This window comes from Panthera onca, chromosome C1, assembly GCF_046562875.1.
Source record: "Panthera onca isolate mPanOnc1 chromosome C1, mPanOnc1 haplotype 2, whole genome shotgun sequence".
NCBI lineage: Eukaryota > Metazoa > Chordata > Mammalia > Carnivora > Felidae > Panthera > Panthera onca.
Window position 1 is genome coordinate 209,322,076 of NC_138346.1, and position 25,302 is coordinate 209,347,377.

The 25,302-nt window shown below is 55.2% G+C and overlaps 1 protein-coding gene across 1 annotated transcript in view; it reads left to right on the forward strand.

Moving 5' to 3' along the window:
* The window catches only part of PADI2 (peptidyl arginine deiminase 2), a 43,213-nt gene extending 18,011 nt beyond the window's left edge, over window positions 1-25,202 (forward strand). Inside the window, exons 4-16 of the mRNA XM_078452322.2 lie at window positions 1,759-1,820; window positions 3,911-4,028; window positions 4,482-4,607; window positions 9,753-9,931; window positions 11,651-11,754; window positions 12,469-12,580; window positions 13,097-13,204; window positions 15,947-16,098; window positions 17,996-18,140; window positions 18,833-18,926; window positions 20,632-20,717; window positions 21,414-21,542; window positions 22,190-25,202. Coding sequence (XP_078308448.1) covers window positions 1,759-1,820; window positions 3,911-4,028; window positions 4,482-4,607; window positions 9,753-9,931; window positions 11,651-11,754; window positions 12,469-12,580; window positions 13,097-13,204; window positions 15,947-16,098; window positions 17,996-18,140; window positions 18,833-18,926; window positions 20,632-20,717; window positions 21,414-21,542; window positions 22,190-22,423 — 1,649 coding nt within the window. The 3' untranslated portion in view covers window positions 22,424-25,202. The remainder of the gene's footprint in view (window positions 1-1,758; window positions 1,821-3,910; window positions 4,029-4,481; window positions 4,608-9,752; window positions 9,932-11,650; window positions 11,755-12,468; window positions 12,581-13,096; window positions 13,205-15,946; window positions 16,099-17,995; window positions 18,141-18,832; window positions 18,927-20,631; window positions 20,718-21,413; window positions 21,543-22,189) is intronic.
* The last annotated feature ends 100 nt before the right edge of the window (window positions 25,203-25,302 follow it).

Here is a 25,302-nt window from a genome sequence, read left to right on the forward strand (position 1 = left end):
GCCCCATCTGCTGACAGGTGACATCTCTGAGGTTGGGTTTGCTCACCTGTACAACGGCAACAATAATATTTATCCCATAGGACCGACGATTCCAGGGCAGGCACTATGCCCTGAATGCCCACTGCTGGGGCCCCATGCCTGGTATAGTGCCTGGAAATAGTAGATGACCAACAGTGATTGGCTGAGCAGATGGTCGATGGGAGAAGCTTACCTAATCATGCCCTATGGCACCTGGCATCCCTAGGGAGGCAGAGGTTGGGACCCTGGGGTGCTGCCTCTCCCAACAAAAGAGTACCCTAAAAGCTTCCCCTGCGCTGCCTCCTCCTAGACCCAGAAAAGCCACATTCAGGGAATCGGGCTATGGGCAAAGGGAAGACTTGAGTGTAATCCCCAGGGTGAGCCATCTCTGGAATGGTGACATCAGTGCCCTTCCTGTGCCAGGACCCTCCTTCCCACCCGAGCCAGGGAGAGAGCCTGCCTGCCAAGGGGACAGACCAGGAATGCATTCATTCCCACCCAACTCCTGCCCTCTGTCCAAGTCATGCTCAGCATGAGGCCAAGCCCACGGGGCAGTTCTGGGACCTGGACTAGCTTGTCCCATTGTGTGACATCCCCATCACCTTGGGACAAGCTCCCCTGCCCCTCCCTGTTAGTCTCTAACTCAGGGGCCATTTGGCAATATCTGGGGACGCTTTCATTGCTGAAATTGGGGGGTGTTACTGGCATCCAGCAGGTAGAGGCCAGAGATGCTGCTAAACATCCTCCAGTGCACAGGACAGTCCCCACAACAAAGCATCCAGCTCGAAATGTCAGCAGTGCCTACTGTTGCAATTAGTACACCTCCTCCGACGAGGAAGGGCCCCATTTTGCAGGTAAAGAACCTAAGGCTCAGAGAGGCTGTCTAACCTGCCCAAAGTCACACAGCTCGTAAGCAGAAAAGCAGGGTTCAAACCTAGCACTCTCTTGACACTAAATCTTGAGCTTATTTCACTGCCCCACACAGTTTCTGTGACACCTGTCCCCGGGACAGGCCTAAGGTCACCAAACGCCCCTTCCCCAAAAGAAAGAATAAACAGGGACCTCACCCTGGATCTTCTATCTGACAGCCTGGCTTCTCGGGCACCCTGAGATCCAGAGGGGTTGGAGACCTAGTTTCCCACCCACAGTAAAACCCTGGGGGGAGGTGGGCGTTCTAGAAGAGATCACATACAAATGCACCACCTGTGTGTGCACCATCAGGACAGAAGACTGGGAAAGGCAGTCAGGAACCCCTATGAAAGTTTTTCAACTTTTTTTTAATGTTTATTTATTTTTGAGACGGAGAGAGACAGAGCATGGGCAGGGGAGGGGCAGAGAGAGAGAGAGAGAGACACAGAATCCGAAGCAGGCTCCAGGCTCTGAGCTGTCAGCACGGAGCCAGACGCGGGGCTCAAACTCACAGACCGTGAGATCATGACCTGAGCCGAAGTCCGACGCTCAACTGACTGAGCCACTCAGGCACCCTCCCTGTGAAAGTTTTGTAAAATGTGAGCTTCAGATCTGACCAAACACAGTGTGTGTCCCAGGTCTGCTAATGCAACCTGTTCACACAGGGCACACAATTTGGCCCCTCTGAGCCAAGGCTCCTAGACCTGTAGAGTGAGGTTCAACCCGCCCACCCCCCAGAACTGCCTGCGGAACGGTGAAGTATTGGGAGATCCCTGGCCTACCTCACCCTGTCTGGCAGGCTCAACAACTCACCCATGTGTCTGTCCCCAGAGATCTCCCTGGATGTGGACGCAGACCGGGACGGCGTGGTGGAGAAGAACAACCCAAGAAAGGTATCTAGTTACCAGGGCAGACGGGGCTGGCATGGGCGGGGGGGGGGGGGGGGGGGGGGTGCCTGGGGGCAGAGCCCCAGGATGGATCCCGTAGTTCTCCCAGCAGACAGCTCCCCTTTTACAGAGGAGGAGACTGAGGCCCAGCACAGGCTCCCGCACATGGCACACCCGTGGCAGAGCTCACGGGGGAGCCGGGCTCCGTCCCCACCCCCCCCACAGGATGGGACACTAGTTTGTGGAAATAATGACCGTCCTGCCCCAGAGAAAGTGCTGCCAAAGCATTTGCTCTCATTATTTCCACCCCCCCATTTTTTTTAATTTTAAAACTGAACGAGGGGGACTGTCAGGAGGAAAGATTGCATTAATCGTTCTCAGTTCAAGTCATATATTTTTTCTCACTTTAGAGGAGAGAGCAAGTGGGGGGAGGGAGGCAGAGGGAAAGAGAGAGAGAGAGAGAGAGAGAGAGAGAGAGAGAGAGAATCCCAAGCAGGCTCCACTCTTAGCCCAGAGCCCAACGCAAGGGCTTGATCCCAAGACCCTGGGATCATGACCTAAGCTGAAATCAAGAGTGGGATGCTCGACCAACTGAGCCATCCAGGCGCCCGTGCATGTTATTTTTCATGGTGCACACACAATGCCTCTCTTGTTCTACTCATTCATTCATTCATTCATCATTCATTTATTCTCTTTTACCCTGCATTCCACACTCCCATTCTGCTCCCCCGCAAAGGGCCATTTTAATGGGCTCAGGGTGTTTCTTTCTGTTCTCATGATTCTTTTTTTCCTTTTTAAATTTTCTCTATTTATTTTGAGAGAGACAGAGACAGCACGAGGGGGGGAGACGCAGACCGAGGGAGAGAGAGGCTCCACACTGTCAGTGCAGAGCCTGATGTGGGGCCTCGAACCCACAAACCACGAGATCATGACCCGAGCTGAGGCCGAGAGTTAGACGCTTAACCGACGGAGCCACCCAGGCGCCCCTGTGTTCTCATGATTCTCGTAGAACGCACAGTGTGGTTCGTGCGCGTGTATGTTTTAACTCGTGTCGAGAGCCTCGTGCTGTCCATTTCATGCTGCTTTTCTCCTTTGCCCTCAAGCCGGTTGTTCAGCTCCACTGGTTTCGCCCTGCGTATATCCAGGCGGTTTGCTCCTACCTATTTTCCATTTCCTGGCCTTCTACGTCACCGATATTTTTGCCAGGGGCATATGTTACTTTCATATGCCAGTTCATCCCCAGAGAGGACGTGTACGGTGCCCTCAGCGTAGACCCAGGGCAGATGCTCAGGGCTGGAGAATCAGAAGGGCCTCCAGGAAGAACGGATGGCCGTGCCACAACCAGGAGGAGGAGTGGGGTTGGCCAGGTTAGGGGGACACAGGAGCACGCAGTGAGCACAGCAACACGTAAGGGCACAGGCCTGAGAGCTGGGGGAGCAGAGCGAGCGAGGGGGAAGGTGGAGGGGGGCCGAAGGAGAGCCGGCAGGTCTCGCCGGGCCTTGCAGCCTGCGGTGAGGGATCGGGACTTTATCCTAAGTCAACAGGGAGCCCCCGGCAGGGCTTAAAGCAGGAAAGCAACATGATCTGGTTGGAGCTCGTTCCAATTCGGCCCTGGCTGCGGCCTAGAGAATGGATCGCCTTGCAGGTCCCATTTGGACCACTCAGCATGTCTGCAAACAGCTGGGTGTCTGTCCGTCCAGGCCTCTCCCCGTGATCCCCTGTGGACTTCAGAGCCTGTCGTAGAATGTCGGCGGGCTCATTTCTCTGGCCTCCCTCCGTCTCCCTGCCTCCACCTCCTCCAGGCACAGGCACACCAGACACAAGGCTCATAAAAGCCCCGGTCAGTTTTCCTATCTCTGGGTCTCCCTCTGCCACCGTCCCCCTCCTGAGCTTACCTCCAGTGCTTACACTGCCCCTCTCCGGGCATCAGATGGGGAGTTCGCGTTTGCCAAGTGCCCCCTGCCCCTGATGAGCGGTGACTGCTCTTTCTGGCATCCTGGGGCTGTCTCTTTGGCGTCCCGTGGGATCTGCAGTGGCACCGGGAATCAGCCAGAGGGTAGACAAGAAGGCACTGACCTGTCTCCCTGCCGACGCAGGCATCCTGGACCTGGGGTCCTGAGGGCCAGGGGGCCATCCTGCTGGTGAACTGTGACCGAGACACGCCCTGGTTGCCCAAGGAGGATTTGAACGACGAGAAGGTCTACAGCAAGGAAGGTACCAGCGGGACCCACGCTCGGGGTTGGGGGCAGGGAGAAGCAGTGGAAACACTCTGCTCAGTCCTGGGCCGGGCCAAGGCAGAGGCTGGAGCGACCTTCAGTCTCCTGGGGATGGTGGACTGAAGTATCCACTCTTGCAAAAAAAAAAAAGACAAATCTACGAATGTGGTTCAATCGGAACCACATTTTTTAGGAGTTACACGTACTCATACACCTAGGGAACGGACTGGAAGGAAATTCTCAAGAGGTCACAGGAGATCATGGTATTGGAGGTGATAACCGGGTTTTATGCTTTTCTGCAGTTTCCACAATACGCATGTTGGGGGGGGGGTGCGGGTTCTGTCTTGATGGGAAAAGTGAGGGTTCTTTGCGAGCCAACAGTCCAGCCGCACGTCTCTTAATTCTAACCTCCCCGTGCATCCCCCTGCCCCGCCCCCCGCCCTCGCCACAGACCTCAAGGACATGTCCCAGATGATCCTGCGGACCAAAGGCCCAGACCGCCTCCCCGTGGGATATGAGATCGTTCTCTACATTTCCATGACAGACTCGGACAAAGTGGGCGTGTTCTACGTGGAGAGTGAGTGACCCCTGCCCTTCTGAACGTTTCCGTCCCTTCAAGCGCTCGCTGAGCTAAGCTCGCCGGGGCCCAGCTCTGCCCTCCACCTTCCCCAAAGTTATCCCCAGCTCTGCCCCAGGCCTTCCCCAGACGCCTCTGTGGAGTCTCCTGTCCTCCCACCCCTTAGCAGTTATGGCCCCTGCGGGTGCAGGTGACTGGAGAGGGCCAGGATTGGCCTCTTAGAAATAGCCACTGGGAGCACTCTTGTCCTGTGAAGTCACGAGGCCCCAGGGATGGGCCTCTCCCGCCTCAAAGGAGTTGGTAGTGACGCAGGTTTATGTACAACCTAGAGTCCCCCCTTCCCCATGAACCAAAGGAGGCAGGGCTTTTGAGGTCCATCACCTTTCTAGAGCCACATCACCTTCATGATATGCACCCATCACTTCCCTGGGTGTTTTCTGCCCATCTCGGACTTTCTGGAGCAGAAAACGACCTCTGACTCTTTTTTTTTTTTTTTAGTGTTTATTTATTTTCAAAAGAGAGAGCATGTGCATACACAAGCAGGGGGGCAGACAGAGAGAGAGAGCAGGGGACAGAGGATCCGAAGCGGGCTCTGTGCTGACAGCACAGAGCCCCCCATGGGGCTCAAACTCACAAACCGTGAGGTCGCGACCTGAGCCAAAGTGAGACACTCAACCGACTGAGCCACCTGGGTGCCCCGGCTGCCTTCTAACTTTTCAAGGGTCTCCGATGAGGTTCTGGGCACTTTTGCAGAGCTGACCCCTTGCTCCTCTTGATGGTGACAGGGCACCCTGGGTCCCCGCTGTGCAGGGAGCTTGCTTCCACCGCAGAACTAGCCCTCACAGCTGCCCGCTCTGTCTCATTCTTTCTAGAAATACACGTTGAGCCCCCTCAGTGCCAAGTGCCATTCTCAGTGCCGGGGTCCTGGCAGTGACCTCTGCAGTCCCGGCCCGCCGTGGGGGAGGCGATGGCCTAGTGAGGGAGACCTGATAAGGAGCACAACTGGAGGAAACGATACCCACCAAGTAATAGGGAACATCAGAGACAGAGGGGAGGCCTCGCTAGCCTGGGAAGGTCTGGGAAGGCTTCTCTGAGCAGGTGACATTTGAGCTGAGACCCAAATCAACAATGGGGAGGAAATAGCCATTCATGAGCTGAGGGAAGAGTGTTCCAAGCAGAGGGAACAGCACATACAAAGCCCAGAGGAGCGGACCAGCTTGGGGCGTTGGAGGAGCAAAAGGGAGACCAGAAGTGGTGGCTGTGTTGGAGTCAAGGTCAGCGATCTGGGCAGAGGCCAGGGCATGCAGAGAGAGGCCTTGGATTTTATTCTGAGTGCAGTGGAAAGCCATTAGAGGGTTTTAAGCAAGGGGCTGTCAAGATCTGATTTATGTATTAAAAGCCTCTCTCAGCAAAATAGTTTGCTTTGCAATTTGCCATGATGTGGGGCGGGGCTTCCCCTGTGTGCCCAGCTGTCTGGGGGGCCCCGGATCTCCGGCCTACCTCTGGGGCCCGCCTCTGGACAGGCTTGCTAGAACCACGAGGAGTTGGTCACGGGGGCCCTGGACCCTCACCGCGGGGGGTGATTTAACCAGGACAGCAGTGGACAGCGGCCACCCAAAGCCAGTCCTCCCTCTGATCCACCCTGGGCCCGGACAGTGACCTCACACAGGTTGGAACGACCCCAGAGTCAGGCCGGCTCTGCTGCCCCAGGGGGCCGGAGAGGTTGATGTTTACCCCGTCCAGTCCAGGGTTGCCACAGCGACAGGGGCTGCCGGCGGGACCGGGCCTCCACCTGTGCCTCTCGACCGTGACGTTGAATTGTAACGCGGGATGATTTGCTGGCGGTGACACCTGCACGTTATCCAGAGGGCCCTGTTTGGTAGTGGGCGCGGGTCGCCGTCTGGCCCCGCGATCACATCGCGGCCCCTCACTTGCCATCCGAGATGGGCCCTGTGTAGACAAGCACCTTGAGGCTCCGTCGCCCCGTCTGTCTTATCTGGGCTGCTGTCCCGAGGGGCGAGGGGGGCCCGTTCCTGACACGGCGACGATTCCAGAATAGTTCCCCACAAAATGTGGAATCTTGGAAAGAACAGGTGGGGGGAAGGGAATAATCCATCTGTGACGGTTTTCTTTCCTTCTGGGCAAAGGTTTTCGGGTTTGGTCAAAATCTGAGTACGGCGATGGGTGAGAACGTGTTGTGTTACATGAATGCGGTGTTTCACCTGTGTCCCCCAAGGGCTGGGGGCCGGGCTGGAGGCCAAGGGACCCCAGGAGGGAACTCTGGAGCCTGGGAGGTTCAAACCCTGCATCTGGGCAAGTCTGCTCACAAGCCCACGCCCTGTGAGTTCATCTGGGACGTAGGGATGAACTACGGGTTCATGAACATCCCTGGGTCAGGGATGAGAGGCCTGACCGTCCCTGCTCACGGCAGGGATTAAACAAGGAACAGATGTCGGGTGCTCAGCACAGTAGCCGGCCCGTGGAATGCTTCTAAAGATGGCACCTGTTGCTTCTGTTGGGATTATTCTGACGATTATTCATTACAATCATTGCCATAGACAGAGGTCCCCAGTGCTGTCAGGCAGACACAGGTATCTGTGTTCCAGCCTCAGATTCTGCCCCAGGACCCCAACGTTGGGGCCTGACCTCGTCCTCTAAGGATACAGTGACCAGCGTGCCCCAGTCTGCCCAGGACTTTCCTGGCTTTAACACAGAAAATCCCTCCTCCTGGAAACCGCTCAGTCCCCGGCAAACCAGGACAGTTGGTCGCACTATCAAGGAGCCTCCTTGGGAGGTGGAGTGGCTCCAAAGTGACCAGAAGGGTTATGCCAACCCATACCACGCGGCGGCCGGTAGGGCCAATGCCTGGGGCCAAGGAGAGGTCAGGGTGGCTGGCAGGCCCAGCCCGAGGCATGTGGGCTGCTCAACAGAAGGGCATTGTGGCGTCCCGCAGGGAGAGCCGGTCATGCCCAGGCGGCCCGCACCAAGCTGGGGACAGGGGGGGAAGGAGGCTCCTTGGGACAGCGGCTGGATTGTTCCCACCAAGGAATCGATCCGCCCGGCGCTGACCCAAGTCACCAGAAAGAGAGAAACATAAATTGCAGGCCTCGAGGGGGAGAATACCACCTGCAGATGGGCAAGAAGGTGTCCTGGCACCTGACCCAGCTACCTGACCAGACCCCTTCCCTGCCCAGGCCCAGGCCGAATGCCCAAGTGCCCAGAGTCCTGGGGAAGCTTTGGAGCTTCCTGCGAAGACAGGTCCGCTTCTAGGCCTGAGCCCTCTCCCCTGAGCATCAGTGCAAGTTCAACCTGGGACGTACGGGTGGGCCTGAGGGCCTGGAAGAGAACTTTCTCAATTACGTGCACCCATCTGGATCTACTTGGTGATCGGGAGGTACTCAGGGCGCACGCCGTCGTTTCCGGGTCGGGCCGTGACGAGCTCCTTGGCACATCCGGTGTCTGAGTCTATCTGCCTCGTTTCTTGGGCCCACCCAAGGCAAGGTGAGGTGAGGTATTATTTCTTCGCCTTCTGTTCATAAGCCGTTCAGTGAAAAGGCCCTGAGGTTCGCAGGAAGGTCGGTGCCAACTCACTGACGGGCTCTTGTAATACAAATGCCAACAGGCCCCAGCTGGGTTACTGATGGTTACCCGGGGTTACTGGGTTTCCCTAAGTTACTGATGCCGTGTCCTTTCATCTTGCAACGACTTTGTGGCGTCGGTGTTATTATCCCCATTTAACAAACGGGTGAACTGAGGCTCAGGGAGGTTAAGTGAACTCCCTAAGGTTTTGCTTGTGAAGTTAGAGCGGTATTTGAACCCAGGTCTCTCTGACTCTGGAGGTCATAACCACTAGGGTCACCTGCCCTCAGCGAGATAAATAGGTTAACCAGACCTATACCAGGGTCTAGTTGAGCATATTGTCCTAATGTGAGGAACTGTCCTGAACCCGGGCTTCGGAGATTCCTCCATTTAATTTACAAGGGTTTTTTTTTTTAATGTTTATTGATTTGTGAGAGGGAGACAGAGTGTGAGCAGGGGAGGGTCAGAGAGAGAGAGAGACACAGAATCGGAAGCAGGCTCCAGGCTCTGAGCTGTCAGCACAGAGCCCGACGCGGGGCTCGAACTCACGAACCCTGAGATCATGACCTGAGCCGAAGTCAGATGCTCAACCGACTGAGCCACCCAGGTGCCCCTTAATTTACACGTTTTAATCAAGCACCTATTTGTACCAGGACTGTCCCGGTGACATGTTCTAACCCATGGGTGACTGGTCATTCATCATTACCATTGTTATTGACGATGAGTATTAAGCTGAGCCTGATTCTGCCCTTCCAGCTCTGCAGGGCATAAAGAAACTCCTTGTGGAAGCTCTGCATAGGGTCCTACCTCCATGCCTTTGGCAATGCAAGTATCTCCTCTCCTCGCCACACCCCACCTCTGCCACCCTAAAGGGCCTCTCAAAGTCTCCCTTCCTCTGCTCACATGCTTCCTGCCCTGCCTCCCTTCCCCTACCCTCCCTACCCCAGTAACTGCCAGGATCTCTCTCCTGTGGCTCACTTATGACGCTTCCCACGAAGCGTGAGAGCCACGAGAAGGTACAGCCAGAGACCACGTGTGGTTCTTCATGCCAACGTGACTTCTGTTCCGCAGACAGGAATTTGGGGTGCAAGTGGGCACAGCGACGTTTTGTTTATTAAGGGGGAAGGGAGATTGGGGTTCAGAATTACACATGAATTTGTGTCCCAGCTTGGCCACTCACTGGCTGCGTGGCCTCGGAGAAGCCATTTCCCTATCCTGAGACTCGGGTTCCTTATCTGTAACTCAGGGACGTAATGTCCTTCCTCCACGCGGCTAGCTGCTCAGCCATCATCTGCTGGCATTTTGTGTATACCATGGCGGGGAGGGCTAGCTCATTTCATAGGCGAGGAAGCCAGGAGCCAGAGAGGTCGTCTGGTTCCACGCCACATGGCGAGCGGGCCACAGTGCTGGGACATCGAACGGGCCATGGCCCTTCTGGTGGCCTTTTCTGCTTGTGCTTTTCTCCCTAAGTCTAGAGGACTAGTTTCTCTGCCGTCTCGCCCCCTGCCCCACTGACACTGCTCCCTGGTGGGGGCGGGGACCTGACATCGGCCCTTCTCCCTCCAGACCCTTTCTTCGGCCAGCGTTACATCCACATCCTGGGCCGACGGAAGCTCTACCACGTGGTCAAGTACACGGGCGGCTCCGCAGAGCTGCTGTTCTTTGTGGAAGGCCTGCGTTTTCCCGACGAGGGCTTCCCGGGCCTGGTGTCCATCCACGTCAGCCTGCTGGAGTACATGGCCGAGGTGAGGGCTCCAGGCCTCCAGCATGAAGGGCTGCCTCCGGGGACCAGGTGGAGTTCTTCCAGAGGGTCCGTCTCGGGGCCCCCACTCGTTCCACTGCCCTCCAAGCCTGGACCACCCCAAGCTTGGAGACCTAGATGCTCCCCCCCCCGCCCCCGCCCTGCCAGGCACACGTGTCTGTGAGGGTCCTCGGAGCCGTGCGCTGGGGACCCTCCGGCTTGCCGCACCGACTCCCCAGGATTCCCTGTGCGTGACGTTTCTGACATCCCCCACGTCTGTCCCCTGGTCTGCCCTCCCCCCTGCAGTAGCGTGGTTCCGAGGCACAGATCCCTCCTGGTTAGCGCAGGGAGCAAACTGGGCCACACACGTGAGGTTTATCGACTACTCGTATGCCCCGCTTTTCTCTCCCCTCACCTGACTGTGGGTTACACCAACTCTGACCCACAGGCTGAACCCCAAATCCCAGCCCCAGGTCACACCCCCACCCTATGGCCACATATGTCACCCATCTTTGTTCTTGGTTTTGGGAAACCGGACGAGAAGGAGGGCACCTGCCCCTCTGGAGGAGAAGCGACCCTCACTTAGATGTATCCTGCTAACAAGGATCTTAGGCCCAGACTCCCACCTCTCGGGCCCAGCCCGCTTTACTCAGATACAGGGAGGGACCTGGCTCTCGTGCCCACTGTCAGGTCCAGACCACTTCGGGCCAGGACACAATGGGCTCTGTAGAAGGTGAGGCTGGGTCTAGCTCAGACTTCTGAGAACAGGCTCCCGAGTCAGACTGCCCGGCTTCGAGCCCTCGAGACACGGGGCGGGTGAATTTGCCCCCGTGCCTTCGTTTCCCCGTCTATGAAACAAACGGCAAATTTTCTCCTTCTGGAGCCGTTGCGAGCATCCAAACTTGTAGGAACCCATTCCTCAGAATCCCTCAGGTCCCTCAGAAGAAGAAAGGCAGGAAAGGTGACGCTCACCGGACGAGGTAAGGAGAAGGCTTCTGTTCCCACCTGTGCCTGGAGTAGCCTGACCATCGGGGTGTCAGACCGGCCCCCCTAGTGGAAACCAGCAGAGATTGAAAAAGCAGACCCAGGCAGGAAAGGCCAGCGAGGCCCATAGTCCCGTCCGCTCCCGCCTTCTCTGCCAAGGGCAGGCGCCGTTTCCTGTAGGTGTTCAAAGCCAAGTACGCAAAGGAACCCTGGAGTTCGCTTGTTTTCCCTCAGGTTCCAGGCAAGCCTTCTGAACATTTCCTTAAAGAACAACCTGGACGTTGCAAAATTCCCCCCAAACATTTGAAACGTTCACCTGTAGAAAAGGGCAAGGTGCCCGGAGCAGAAGCAGAAGGCCCGGGGCCGGCTCGGCCGTCCTGTGGGCCAATTTCAGGAAGTGGACTTCGATGGGGCAGGATCTGATAGTGACTGCCTGGGTTCAAATCCAGGCTTTACCCCTTGCTGATCACGTGCCCGTGGGCAGCCGCATAACAAGCCTGTGACTAGAGGTCTGTGACTCAGTTTCCCCACCTGCAAAGCAAGGGGTTATGATAGTATCTACCCCCTGGGGTTGCTGTGGGGCAGAAAGGAGAGGGCACATGTGACGCTACCCCAGGGCCCGGCACGCGGCGCGTGTTCAACAAATGTAGGCTGCTTGTCGATTCCACCCGCTCTACGAGGCAGGCCTGAGACGCACCCTGACCAGACTCTGTGATCCCCTCCTTTGTCCCGTGCCCAGGAGATTCCCCTGACACCTATCTTCACGGACACTGTGGTGTTCCGGATTGCTCCGTGGATCATGACCCCCAACATCCTGCCTCCCTTGTCAGTGTTCGTGTGCTGGTAAGCAAGCAAGGGGCTAACGCTGGGGCTTTGGGGGCAGACAGACCTGAGTTCAGATCCTGGCTCTGTCATTTACCACCCGTGTGACCTTGGGCGACCCGCGGGGCCTCTCTGTGCCTCCATTGCTCTGAAATGCTGACATCACACAGTCACCGTGGGCATGAAAAGAAGCAGGCAAAGTATTAATCCAAGGTCTTGGTACAGTCTGTGCTTCAAATACGATAGCCATCATTTCTTTTCTCATTCTCGCCCGTGTCATCTGGTTGGGAACCTCCCATGGGTGTTCAGCTCATCTTAGGCAGCATTTTTTTTTTTTTTTTTTAGCATCTATTATGTGCTAGGCACCTGCAGCAAAAGGAGAGGCAAGGAAAAGCAGGGCCTGCATGGGTGCCGATCAAGCCCAATGGGACCCTGAGGCCCCGGACCCATCGCCTGCCTCTAAGCTAGACACAGCTTTTCTTTGGAAATCTGGGAAGGTGGGGGCAAGAGTCCCCTTTCTCGTTTTATTTGTTTGTGACCTTGGCAAACGCCGCGACTAGAGCAATTCGCTTGGCCTTGGCTCTGCCTTTGCAAAGGTCACTATGAACGCATTTGTGGCCTCATCTGCCCAGCACAGCCCGGAGGTGCCAGCTGCTTGTTGCCACCTCGGTTGGACTGGCCCTTGTCCCTCCTCACCCTTCCCCCTGGCCTCCCTCTCTGCCCCAAACTTCTCAGCATGAAGGACAATTACTTGTTCCTGAAAGAGGTGAAGAACCTGGTTGAGAAAACCAACTGTGAACTGAAGGTCTGCTTCCAGTATGTAAATCGAGGCGACCGCTGGATCCAGGTGAGGAGCCCCGGGCTGGGAGGGACGTGGGCCATGGCTACGCAGGGAGAGCTGGCTTCATGTCAGGGCCCTGGCACCCAGCAGCTCCACGTATGGGAATTCTGCTGTCAACTCATAGGTGCACATGTGCACAGAGATATAAATGTATAAGGCAATTCACTGCAGCATTGCTCCTTATAGCAGCAAAAGACTGTAAAACAACCTAAATGTTTATCCACCGGCGACTGGGATATGGCATGATGGGCTAGCCTTACTGTGGAGTACTATACAGCAGCTAAAAAGAAGCCAACCTATATATACAGAATGCACTTCAAACAAAGATGTTACTTGCAAGAAAATGTACATAGGATGTTATTGATTATGTTTTAAGAAGTGGGGTTGATATGAGTACAAACGTGCTTGGAGCATGCAGAGACTATTTGAAGAAGGATATGTAAGAAACCACTGCCGTCGTTTGCTAGTGAAAAGAACGGGGGAGGCTGGCTTGTCTGACAGCTCTCCTTGGTGTCCCCACAGGATGAAGTTGAGTTTGGCTACATAGAGGCCCCCCATAAAGGCTTCCCCGTGGTACTGGACTCCCCCCGAGATGGATACCTGAAGGACTTCCCAATGAAGCAGCTTCTGGTGAGATGCTGAGGGCCACCTTGGGGTGAGGGGCAGGGGAAACAATCCTGAGGACTCTTACAGCACAGAATGGTCAGGAGACCTTGGGCATCCTTGACAAATTAGACTGTGGCCCAGCACCTCCATCTTCTCCCCTGCAGAATGGGTCAGTTGGGATAGTGACCTCCAAGGTCCTTTCCTTGGAGAATTTTCTCATAGGAAAGTGCGACACTACCCCAGGGCCTGACACACCCCAAGTGCTCGATAAATGTTCTATTGTTATCGCTTGCACCCACTTGGGAAGGCAGGAGTGAAAAGCACCCTGACGTGACTTTTTTGATCCCCTGGCTAAAAAGTTTTCTCGTAGGAGAGTTATCTCACAGGAAATGGGAGCTATGGGAAAGAGGCGGGGCAAGAACCCTAACTCCTGCCCCTGCCCCACCCCCCACTGGCAGAAAAATAAGTTCCAAAGAGGAAAATTATAGTGAAGCCATTGTCGAAAATCATGGTTCCAACTTCAAAGCTCATTGAAGCTGTGGTTTTTTAGCTTATGTGTGGTTTTTTGTTGTTGTTTTGTTTTTATTTAGAGAGAGAGAGCAGGGGAGGGGCAGAGAGAGAGAGAGGGGGAGAGAGAGACAGAGAGAATCTCAAGCAGGCTCCACACCCAATGCCGATCCCAACACAGGGCTCAATCCTACAATCCTGGGATCATGACCTGAGCTGAAATCAACCAGCTGAGCCATCCAGGTGCCCCAGTGTATGTGTTTCTTGAAAGCAATCCGACCCCCTGATTCTAGAGGCCATCGCCACCCCAGTTATGCCCTGACCCACTGGCAGAATAAGGGCAGAACCGAAACCTGTCTCCTTTGTCCTCACCTTCCACCCTGAACAGGCAGGGGATGCTTGGATGGAGCAAGAGGCAGAGACGGGGATAGGTCAGGGGGCTTTCCCAAGGTCACATGCATGGCAGCCTCTCCTGGAGTCCCGAGAGGGCCACAGGGTCACGCCTACTTCTCGAGAACCTTCCCTGACCTGGGGCCCTCGCCACGGTGAAATGGTAGAGCCTGGCCTCGCGTCTTACCCTCCTCAAGCCTCAGTTCGCGCATCTGCAGACGGGGATAGAAACCGTATTGTTGTGAGGACTGAAGGCACATCTGGGGCATCCTGGCGCACCTAATACAGTGGTCATTACTAGCCATCATTATGGCTGTCAGTCCCCAGTCCTAGACATCGTCCTCGGTGAGGACTGTCCACTTCTTCCCACACTGTGAGGGGTAGAATCAAACTGGCCGCCAGCAACGGTGGCCGCAGCCATGAGAACCGAGGCCTCCCAGCTCCTGCTCCCACACTCTTCCCTGGTCACCACCTGCCTTCTTTGTTCCGGGCTGGCCTGGTTCCAAGGCCCCGGGCTGCATTGTTCCCGGAGGCCTGGGCCAAGCCCGGCTTTGTGCTGCCATAAAACCCAACTGCTCCGGCTCCCGGCAAATCACACCTTGCCATCTGGGGCTCCCAGGCGAGAAAGCGCTAAGCTGCAGCCATCCACCCCACTGGGCACGGCCGTCCCTTGAGCCCTCGGCTGGGCCAGGGCAAACCACATCTTCCCACCCCACGGTATTGTTTTCTTTTCAAACAAGAATTTTTGTCAGGCAAGCTTCGTCCCGGCCCCAAGGCAAGTCTCCAAGCAAGGCCCCTACTTTTTCACCAAAAAGTCAGGGCAGGAACCTTAAAATTCAAGAGTCACTAGAGGGCTATATTATGTGTCAACTCCAGTTCGTTGGAGCTCTGTGCTAAGAAGGATTCAGAGGCTGCCTCTGGGCTCAGTGAACAGATACGGTTGGCTGGGAATGGGTGGGATGGTCTACATGTTGCGTGTCCGTCATTCCCGCGTGTATCGGTCAGCTTTTCCTCAGTAAGGCTGCAGTAACAAACAACTCCCAAATCTTAATGGCTAACGACTAACGGTCCATGTACTGCTTGAACTCGGCAGTGACTGTTGGCTGGTTACCTGCAGTCCGGCTTCCTCACGCCTTCCGCCTTCTAGAGCCCCAGCTGCAGGGGCGGCCCCCAGCCTGGGAAATGCCATTCTCCTAGCACAAGGGGAAGAGAAAGAGTCGGCCGGCACACGCGGTGGATCTCACGGCCTCTGCTCTGCCCTGGCACGCATACTTCTGCTCACGTGCCAGTGGCCAAAGCAAGTCACACGACCAAGTCCAACACTAGGCGGGGAATTCTATTCCTTCCACGGGGAGATACCCACATACCAGCCACGGCTCAGGATGCAAAGTCTTCTCACTGGGAAAAGGGTAGCAAGTTGCTGGGAACAACGATACAATCTACCACCCTCTCTCTCCGGTATCTAATCGGATGCCTCTTTTTTACAGCTTGGGAAACCGAGGGTCAGGTAAATGAAGCAATGAGCGGGGATTTCAACAGCACAAAATGAGAACTAACTCTGAAGTCACCGATATGTCTCTGTGTCTGAGAAAAAGAGGCACATGCAGAGACCCAGGGCGCACACACACACTAAAACACACTTGTATACCGTCAGGCATGCCCACCCTTACACCAGCGCGCCCACGAACTCAGCCTCCCCGTGCCCAGCCCCCGCTCTTTGGCGGGAATAAGAAGACCATGGGCAAGGCTCTAGACGCTAAGTGGCAGATTAATAAGGTGGTGAAAGAGTAGTCATCAGATGGTGGCTGAGAGGGGGCTGAGGACCTCGGGCTCCAGGAGACTAATGATGGGTGTGTGTCCCGTGCCCAGGGCCCAGATTTCGGCTACGTGACCCGGGAGCCCCTCTATGAGCCTGTTACCAGCCTCGATTCCTTTGGGAACCTGGAGGTCAGTCCACCAGTGACTGTCAACGGCAAGACATACCCCCTGGGCCGGATCCTCATCGGAAGCAGCTTTCCTCTGTAAGAGAAGCCAGGGCGGGGCTGGGGGGGAGCAGGGGTGGAGGAGTTATTCTTTCTCTTTAGGAGTGGCCTGGGCTGCTCACGCGTGGAGTGATGGGCTGGGAGAACGAACCCCTTCCACAACTCTGAAAAGATGCAGACACGCTTGGAAATGAAACCGAGTTGGCCTTTGTATCTTAGCATGACTTAGGATCTAATATAAAACTAAATACATAGCTCGTCCCCAAATGGGAGGGTGTGTAGCGAGACTATAAACCAGGTAGGGAAGGGACAAAGGAGTCCGTAGAAGGTAATTGACAGAGAATGAGCGGGAGAGTACCAATAAGTCCTTGGGGGTGCCCACGCATAAAAGAGGGCTGCGAAGACGGGGCCCTACCCCAAAGCACCAGTCCCTGGCTCCCTGGCCTGTCCGTAACACCATCACTCCCTCCCCGGGTGACCCACTTCCCAGTGAAAAGGCAGATTCTTTCTTGATCAGGACAGTCAGTGGGAAGAGCGATCGGTCTTCATTTCACAATGAAGAGCTATCGGTCCTCATTTCACAAAAGGGCTGCCAGGAACCTGCCTATATGGGACCAGCCAGGATTTGGCCACCAAGTCCCTCTGAGCCACACAGGATGCTCTACCTTCTGGGAGGAGGCCACTGGCCAGGAAGTGACCATTGGTCTAGCTTCTTGCCACCCTCCACTCCATAGTCACTCATCCATTCAGCAGGTATTTTCCAAATAGCAGCCAAGTGCCAAGCCCTGTGCCAGTCATGGCGTTCTAAACATGAAGCCCAGCCCCGCCTTCAGGGAGACAGTGGAGATCACAGACACGAAACAGAAGGGGCAGAGGAGGGACATATACAGTGATAGGCAGAAGCACAGGGAGCCAGGGGAACCCAAAGATAGGTCCCCCTCGGGGAGTTCAGGGAGGGCTCCTTAGAGACAAATACTTCTTGAGGGCCTCCTCTTCCGGGCACTGTTCTAGGCTGTAGGGATACAACAGTGAGCCAAATAGACAAAGCCCAGCCCTTGGGAAATTTTCAGCTAGGGTCGGAGGAGTACAGAAAATCGGCACGGAAGCCAGCAAATAAATGAGATCCTTCTGGAGGCTAATAAGTGCAATGAAGGAGATAGGATAGGGCTACGTGGTGAAGAGTAAAGTTAGCTTCTGTGGGTTTAAGGAAATGACTTGGGAATTGAGGCTTGAAGGAGAAGGGAACAACCATGGGAAGATCGGAGAGAAAGAGCATTTCAGATAGAAGGAACAGCAAAAGCAAAGCCTTGGGGGATAGCGAGCAGAGCGAGTAGAGCAAGGAGGAAGGGAGGGAACGGAGGTAGCAGACCCGGGCAGCGGCCAGATCAGAGAGGAATTTTGGCCACTGCAAAGGCCTGGAGTCATAGTCTCAGGGTACTGGGGACATCGAAGCCCTCAGAGAGTCTAACAGGAAGCGCTTCCTGGAGGAGGTGTTGCTTAAACTGATTAAAGATCGAAGATCAGTAGAAATTAATGCAACAAAGAGGCACATGGGCTAGGGCAGGTTTTCGAACTGTGCCTGTGCCCTAGCCCCCTCCAGCAGTCCAGGCAGGACCCCTGAGCACAGAAGCTGGCCTCTTTCTTCCCCGTGACACCCTCAGGAACTGAAGGGGCTGAAGGCTGGGCTCCGTGCCATCCATTCATACAGGCCACGGCTGCAGCCACGGCCTCCTTCTTTGCCTCTGGGCACAAACGCCTTCCTGTGCCTGCACCAGGATCTCTCAGCCCTGAGCCTCAGGCTCCTTCCCGTGACTTTGGCTGATGCCGCCCTCGGTACAGGCTAGGTCCCAGAGGCTGAACTCCTGCAGGCCCTCTGGTGAGGCAGGCACAGCGGGAAATCCCCTGAAGAGCTACCTCGTCCCCACCCCTACCCCAGGTCCGGTGGTCGGAGGATGACCAAGGTGGTGCGGGACTTCCTACAAGCCCAGCAGGTGCAGGCACCCGTGGAGCTCTACTCAGACTGGCTGACCGTGGGCCACGTCGATGAGTTCATGACCTTCGTCCCCATCCCAGGCACAAAGGTGAGCTGGCCGCTGAGGCCTGAGTGAATAGGATAGTGGAGAACTCGTGTGCTACCAGCTCTCGTCAGCAGAGGGCAGGATCTAGAGGTAGTGCACCGCAGAGAGGAAGAAGGAAGTAGGCTCAAGTCAGTTTGCACGTTGTCGCTGTGGCAGGGTCAATTTTTAACCCGATATACCAAAATATTAGCATTTCAACATGTCATCGATCTGAAAATTATTAATGAGAGATTTTACATTTTTTTATTCATACCAAGTCTGCAGAATCTGGTGTGTACTTTACCCGGAACAGCACGTCTCAATTCAGACCTAGCCACAGAGTTCAAGTGTCCAATAATCACAGGGCTAGGGGCTACCGTAATGCTCTGGAGAGCTGTGGGGCGTGGGCCTGGGGCTCTTTTGTTTTCTGAAGGGAAAGGAATGGCTGCAGCGGCATACCCTGGGAATGTTATACAAATGGCCCGGCCTCTTGGCCACGTGGAGAAGCTCTTCCATTCTGCCCGAAGCCACTTTGGACTCTGAGCTTGGACTCCACGGCATTGCGGAGAAAACCCTGCCAGGCCGTCTGTGCCACTTGGCACGGGGAGGCCTGAGACCAGAGGCAGACAGGGCTCCGAGTCCCTGGGGGGGGCTCCCTCGTGCTCCTCGGCCACTTCCCTTCTGTGGACACCGTCCCTCTGGACGTTCTCTCACAGCAATTCCGGCTGCTCATGGCCAGTACCTCGGCCTGCTACAAGCTCTTCCGAGAGAAGCAGAGGGAGGGCCACGGGGAGGCCATCATGTTCAAAGGTGAGTGCCCACGGCCCCTTGGCGGGGAGTGGGGAGCTGAGCCCCCAGAGAGACGCCCAGGAGGAGGGGGCAGAGCACTTTGCCCCTGAGCATCCGGCTCCAGTTTCTGGGGGTCCAGACGGCTCCGGGCTGTGAGGTCACCATGGTGGGAAGCAGCCCCGGCCTCTTGTGACCTTCGCCGTGGTCAGCTGGACCATCGAGCTGCCCGCTGCTCCCTATTATCAGCATACACGTTTAAAGTGGACACTTTAAGTGGCACCAGAACCCAAAAAGAGCTAACTGACCTGTGATCTGGATTTGAGGAGCTTGAAAGGGAGATAGAGAAAAATATACGTAATGCAGTTGGGGGACAGGAAGAAAAGTGGGAATAGCCTGACATGATCTACAGCCAGACGTCGTCACTATCAGTCCCAGAGTGAGAAATTATCTGCTTAATTTAGGCATGCACTTAACTGGGACAGATGCAGACGGAGACTAGGTGTGCTCTTGAATTTATTATGGAAAGAGGGAAAGCTGATCGGCTGGAGACGGCGAGCCAGGTTACAGAGGGCGTAACAATTTCTTACACGTTTTTCTTAAATTACTTTTTGTCCCTTTTCAGGTTGGTATCTCCAGTCTGCCTACTCCCAAAAGTCTGCGTTCCTAAGGCTCATTGATACTTACGTACATCACTGCCCTCCGTATCCAAAGGCAGTGCTCTTGATAGTGACTAGGGGCCAGAACAGACAAAGCCAATTTAAGACCACTGTCCTGTTTTTATTCCCAACCGATGGGGAATTTTTTTTCTTGGCTTGGCCAGCATGAGTCTGGATTTCCTAGAGGCTTCTTTATACAGTAAAAACACCCCCAAAGCTACCCATAGGATATAGGAGCCATTATCTTTATACGGACAGGTCAAAGCGGCACTGTGGAGGCAGCACAGGTACAGGGTGTGACAGCCCCAGTCTCTTTGCCACTGACAGGCTGCAAGATTGGGAAGTGCGATGGACCAGCCAACTCTTCCCAGATCAGGCACCAAAAAAAAAAAAAAAGAAGAAGAAGAAGAATTAACAGCTTAGGTTCTAGAATCAGACTGCCTGGTCTGCATACAGGGTCTGCCAAAGCTAAAAGACCTTGGACAAGTCATTTAGCTTCTCGGTGCCTCAGTTTCTTCATCTTTCTTGCGAACAGCTACCTCCTAGGAATACAGGAAAGATTCCTGAGTCGATCCATGTAAAGCAGCTAGAAGAGTGCTCAGCGAGCGTTAGGCAGGACTAATCAGACCAAAAGCCGTGCGTGGAATAGGAGGAGGCAGGTGCAGGCACACACCAGGGCAGGGGCCAAGCATGAGGCAGCTCTAGAAAACAGCAAGGGCGACCTCTGGGCCTCCTGCTTTCGCCACACTCACCCTGGGCAGCTGCTGGTCCTTAGAAGCAGGCTCCGGCGGGGGGAGACCCAGGTACCTACCTGGACCACTCCACCCTCTGGCCAGAGATAAAGCCTTCCTTGGCTCGAGCAACATGGCCTGTCCTGGAGAAGGAAGTGTGTGTGCTGCCCTCCCCTGCCCTGGGGTTACCTTCCTGGGTCCCTGCCTGTCCCCGGCCCCATCTCCTCCCTCCCAGCAGTTAGCCCAATAGCTGGGGGCAGGGGTGGGTGCTGACAGAGGGGAGCACCCAGGCTGGGAACCGGAGGCTCGACTGTCCCCTGGGACCTCTGACTTCCACAGGCTTGGGCGGGATGAGCAGCAAGCGAATCACCATCAACAAGATTCTGTCCAGCGAGAGTCTCGTGCAAGAGAACCAGTACTTCCAGGTGAGGCCAGAGCAGGGGACCCTGGGAGGGATGGGGTTGTGCCCAGTGACGCCTCTCACGTCCTCAGGGCTTCCATAGGGAACGACCGAGGGTTCAGGGTCCAAGACGGAGGGAAGGGCCTCGATGAGCCTCCGGTCCAGCCTCCCTGCTTTGCTGCTGTGCCAAAGCTGGGAGCTAAATGGAGGGACAAAGGCAGGCTGTGGCGGCCCGCGGAGGCCAGGAGCAGACAGGAGACCTGGGAAGGAAGGTGCATCAGGCAGCGCTAAAGAACCAAGGGTTCTGTAAGGCCCATGACATTGGGGGAGGCGCACGCCTTTAAAATATGATGCAAGCCTCGGACTTGCTTTCTAGGAAATGCGTGTGTAAATATATGCCCTGGATTTTAATGTTTTCTTAGGGGATCAGCGCTCCCTGAAGTTTGCTATGGATGCATCCCCCCTTCTGAGTCCCTGTCTCATTTCCACCAAGCGTCATTCTGTGACCTTCTTCTGTCTTGTTCTCTTTATTCCCACCGTTACTGAGCCCTGGTGGGAGGGGCACTGGAGAGGTGGCGGGGCGCTAGGTAGGTGCTGGAAGTCTCCCTGGAGTGCTGGGGCCCCAGGTGTGATGCTGCAGACAGGAGCAGGGTCGACGCAGATGGCAGGAGTGTCCCCGGACTTGCCTACCCTCCCTTTCCACCCCCCCACCCCCCCCCAGCGCTGCCTGGACTGGAACCGTGACATCCTCAAGAAGGAGCTGGGGCTGACAGAGCAGGACATCATCGATCTGCCCGCTCTGTTCAAGATGGATGAGAAACGCCAGGCCAGAGCCTACTTCCCAAATATGGTGAGGCACGCGGGGCCCCAAACCTCGTCAGGGCCAACCAGGGGCAGCCAGAGCCAGAAGGTCCCCTCAGCTAAGTCTGTGGGTCGGGAAGTCCAGGTCCCTGCCCTGGATGAGCTGCTGCGTGGCCTCGCCCATCCACCCCAGGCACCTGTCCTCTCGGGGCCGCGTTCCCTCGTAGGGGTGAGAATGCCCCTCCTACAGCTGCCTCACGGGGGTCCCGGGAAATCCTTTAACAGATCGGAAAGGGCTTTCCGAGTTAAAAAGACCTTTATGGACAGGAGGGATGCTTGTCGTCATACAGGAGAGTCTTCTATGAGAAGGAGGGAGGTTAGAACACACACACAGATACCTATCGATGCACACGCAAATACTCACGCGCCGATATGTACACATTTGACCACGTGCGTGTGCGTGTGCATATTCCCACGCGTGCGTGCAGAGGCAGGTTGCCTGGTTTTTCCACTTCAGCTCTGCCACGTAGGAGGTTGCTTCGCCCCATCGGTGCCTCGGTTTCCTCATCCGTAAAGTGGGGATAATCACCACACTCGCATCGTAGGGTAGCTGGGAAGGTTCAGTGAGCTTCGCACGGGGCCCAGGCGAGTAGTAGGCGCTCACTAAACGGAGCTGGTGCCTCACCCCCGTGGCAGGTGAACATGATTGTGCTGGACAAGGACCTGGGCATCCCTAAGCCGTTCGGGCCCCAGGTGGAGGAGGTATGCTGCCTGGAGACACACGTGCGCTCCCTGCTGGAGCCCCTGGGCCTCTGCTGCACCTTCGTGGATGACATTTCGGCCTACCACAAGTTTCTGGGCGAAGTCCACTGCGGCACCAACGTCCGCAGGAAGCCCTTCACCTTCAAGTGGTGGCACATGGTACCCTGATCTCAGGGGGCTGCGGTGTGCGGGTCTCAGCTCACCCATAACCCGTATCGTGGCTGGGCCCCCCTCGTGGTTCTTTACGATTGCAAGATACCCTTTGGCAGTAACTGTCAGGAAACTTTAGGATTATTACCTGCGGGACGGCACACTTGGGGCCACACAGCGAGGTCACAGGGAGAGAGAGACCACACAGGCCTGGGGTTCTGCTTTTTGGGGGGGGGGGGTTGAGGGTGGGGGCCTCGGGTTTTGCGGGCTCGCTCCTATTGGTGAGCTTAAAACATAAGAGCTGGAATTTAAAGCACAGGAAGAGGGAAATCCAGGGGCCCAGATGGTCAGCTATAGAAACCAACCAAATCTAAAACAAAGGAGCCTGGGGGGAGGAAGAAGCCTGGCTTTTTATCTAGTCCTGTGGCTGGCAATATGCCTATTGGAGATAGCCTTCTCTAAAGTGGCTACCTCAGCAATCAAAGCTTAAGTCAGGCACTTGAGCCACCGAAAAGAAAACCCAACTGTCAGGGCTTATACTACAGGTGCCTTGACAATTCCCTCCTCCCTTCCTTCTCCAGACTCCTTGAACCCCCCAGAGCTTCCCCTTGCCCGGCAGGGACTTGACAAGGATTCTGTCCCACTGGAAGCAAGAGATGAGGAATCTGGGATATCTGTACCTTGTCATCTCTCAGAAGGGCCCTAGCATCCACCCAAACCACCCTGGTGAGCCTCAACTCTGTCCTTCCTGAAAACAGCCGTGCACTTGGCCAGTGTCTGTATAACCCTGATACGAAAAACAAAAAAGAAAACCAAAACTCTGTACCCAAATCATTCCCCCAAAGAGTCCTTAGTCTCTTGTCCAAAATTGAAAGAGGGGAGAAGGGAAGGAGGTTCTGGAGGCTCTGGGATCACCAGTTCTGGTAGCCATGCCCTGAAGGTCAAGTTAGATCCCATGGAAAGGGACCCTGGGCCCCCCCGCCCCAGACATACCTTGAACTGCTGACATCATTTCAAATTCAGCACTCTTGGGGTGTCCAGGTGGCTGCCTCCAATTAGTCATTCCTTCCCTGCCTCGCTCCGATCCCCTTGGCTTTCTCTCTGCAGTGTAGACACCATTGACTAGCTTCCCTATTCCCTGAGGGTCCAATCGTTTACCTTAGAACCTTCCCAGGAAGCGGGTTTTATCAGAACAGCCTTCTCCATTTTCAAGATGCTCCTTATACCTCGTCTTTCTGATGGACACAGGCTCCCCCAAGTGCTTGATCCCCCCACACCAGCATCCTTGTGCCCAAGAGTACAGTGCGTGAAGACACCTGGGCTCCACCATAGCCTTCTGCTTCCTGGTTCTCCAGTCTCTGGGCAATCCCTGACCTCCCTCCTTTCCTGCCTCTACTTCCTATTCCTGACGCCATCCCTCCAGGCAGCTAGACAAGGACTTTTTCACCACCAGCCAAGCTCAGCCCTGCCCCCCAGGATACAGTGAAAGACCCACCTGTCCTCCCCAGATCTTAGACTCAACGTGTAAGGACCTGGCCTGGCCTCCAGCCGAACAGCCAGTTCTGGGCCAGCAGCTGGCCTCAGACGGACCGTCTGTCCCATGGAAGTTCACCAGTGCATTTGCTGAGCAACCACTAATTTGGACATAACTAGATTAATTCCCTGGCTCCAACCAGAAAGACTCAGTTTCAACTAAAAAAAAAAAGTGTAGGGCCAGCTGATGTCAGGAGAATAAGTAAAGTATAATTCCACTTTGAGAGTTTAAAAAGAGCCAATTTATAACCCATGAAAAGGTTATACATCTGTCTTCTTGAGAGAGCAGGATTTTTCTTCTTATGTCATTCATTCTATCAGCAGGCATTTGTTGCAGGCCTACTAAGTGCCCGGCACAGTGCTGGGCTCTGAGGATATGGTGGTTAGCAGCAGACTGCACCTTGTCCTTGCTTCGTGGAGCCGGTCAGGTCTCCAGATGCAATGCCCACATCTAAATGGCCAGCTTTTGCCATCTCAGTGATGCGCTCTTTAGCAATGCCAACCTGCTACATTCAGGAGATGCACAGGGCACAGAACTTCCTGTAAGTCACTATTTTAGATGAAGGTAGAAGGTTCTTTTTCAAACCAGCTTCCTTTCCCATCCAGCTGGGCCGGTACCCCCCGACAGATCAGACCTCAGAGCTTTCAGAAGCTATCGTGCCCCCCTGCCTTTTGGGGCCAAAGCCCCAGATATCTGCCACCCCAGAGTGCCTATTTGAAGGAGTTTATCTGGAGACTTAGAGTTTGTCGTGTGTGTGTTTGCGTGTGTGTGTTCGGTTAATGTGGGGTTTGGGGTTTCTTTCATTTTTTTCTAGTCTACCTTAAGGGGAAGTGAACGCCTCCCATGTGGAGACAGTGTGTGTTACAGATTTTTCTAAAACTTCCCATCGGGAAGTCGGTAATTTCTGATGATTCTGGAGCCCCCAGGACTCAGATACCTATTATCTTGTTTGCCTCCCACCCCGTGTGACTGCCTTCCGCGTGCACACCTCCCCCACCCCATGGACTCACTGCTCTTCCCCGCCCCCCACTTTCTCTAAATGTAGGCCTAGGATACACTTCTGTGTTGCAAAATTCAGCTAAGTTCCTGTTTCGATCTTTATTTTGAAATATTCTGTGTAAGAGGGAAGGGGGGGTGTTGTGAAGAGGGCAAGAAGCAGGGCACAGTTTCAACTTTCTGGACGAGGCCATGATGGAGATCGAAAGATGTTTGGGGAAGAGCCTGAATAAATAGCAATAAAATAAACCATCAGAGGGGAAGTCACGTGTTGGTGTGATGTTCATTGTTGTTTCACGGACACAGCCTGGAGTGAAGCAGTCCACACATGGGCCCTGTCCTGGTGGGCTCAGCCCCTGCTCTTCTG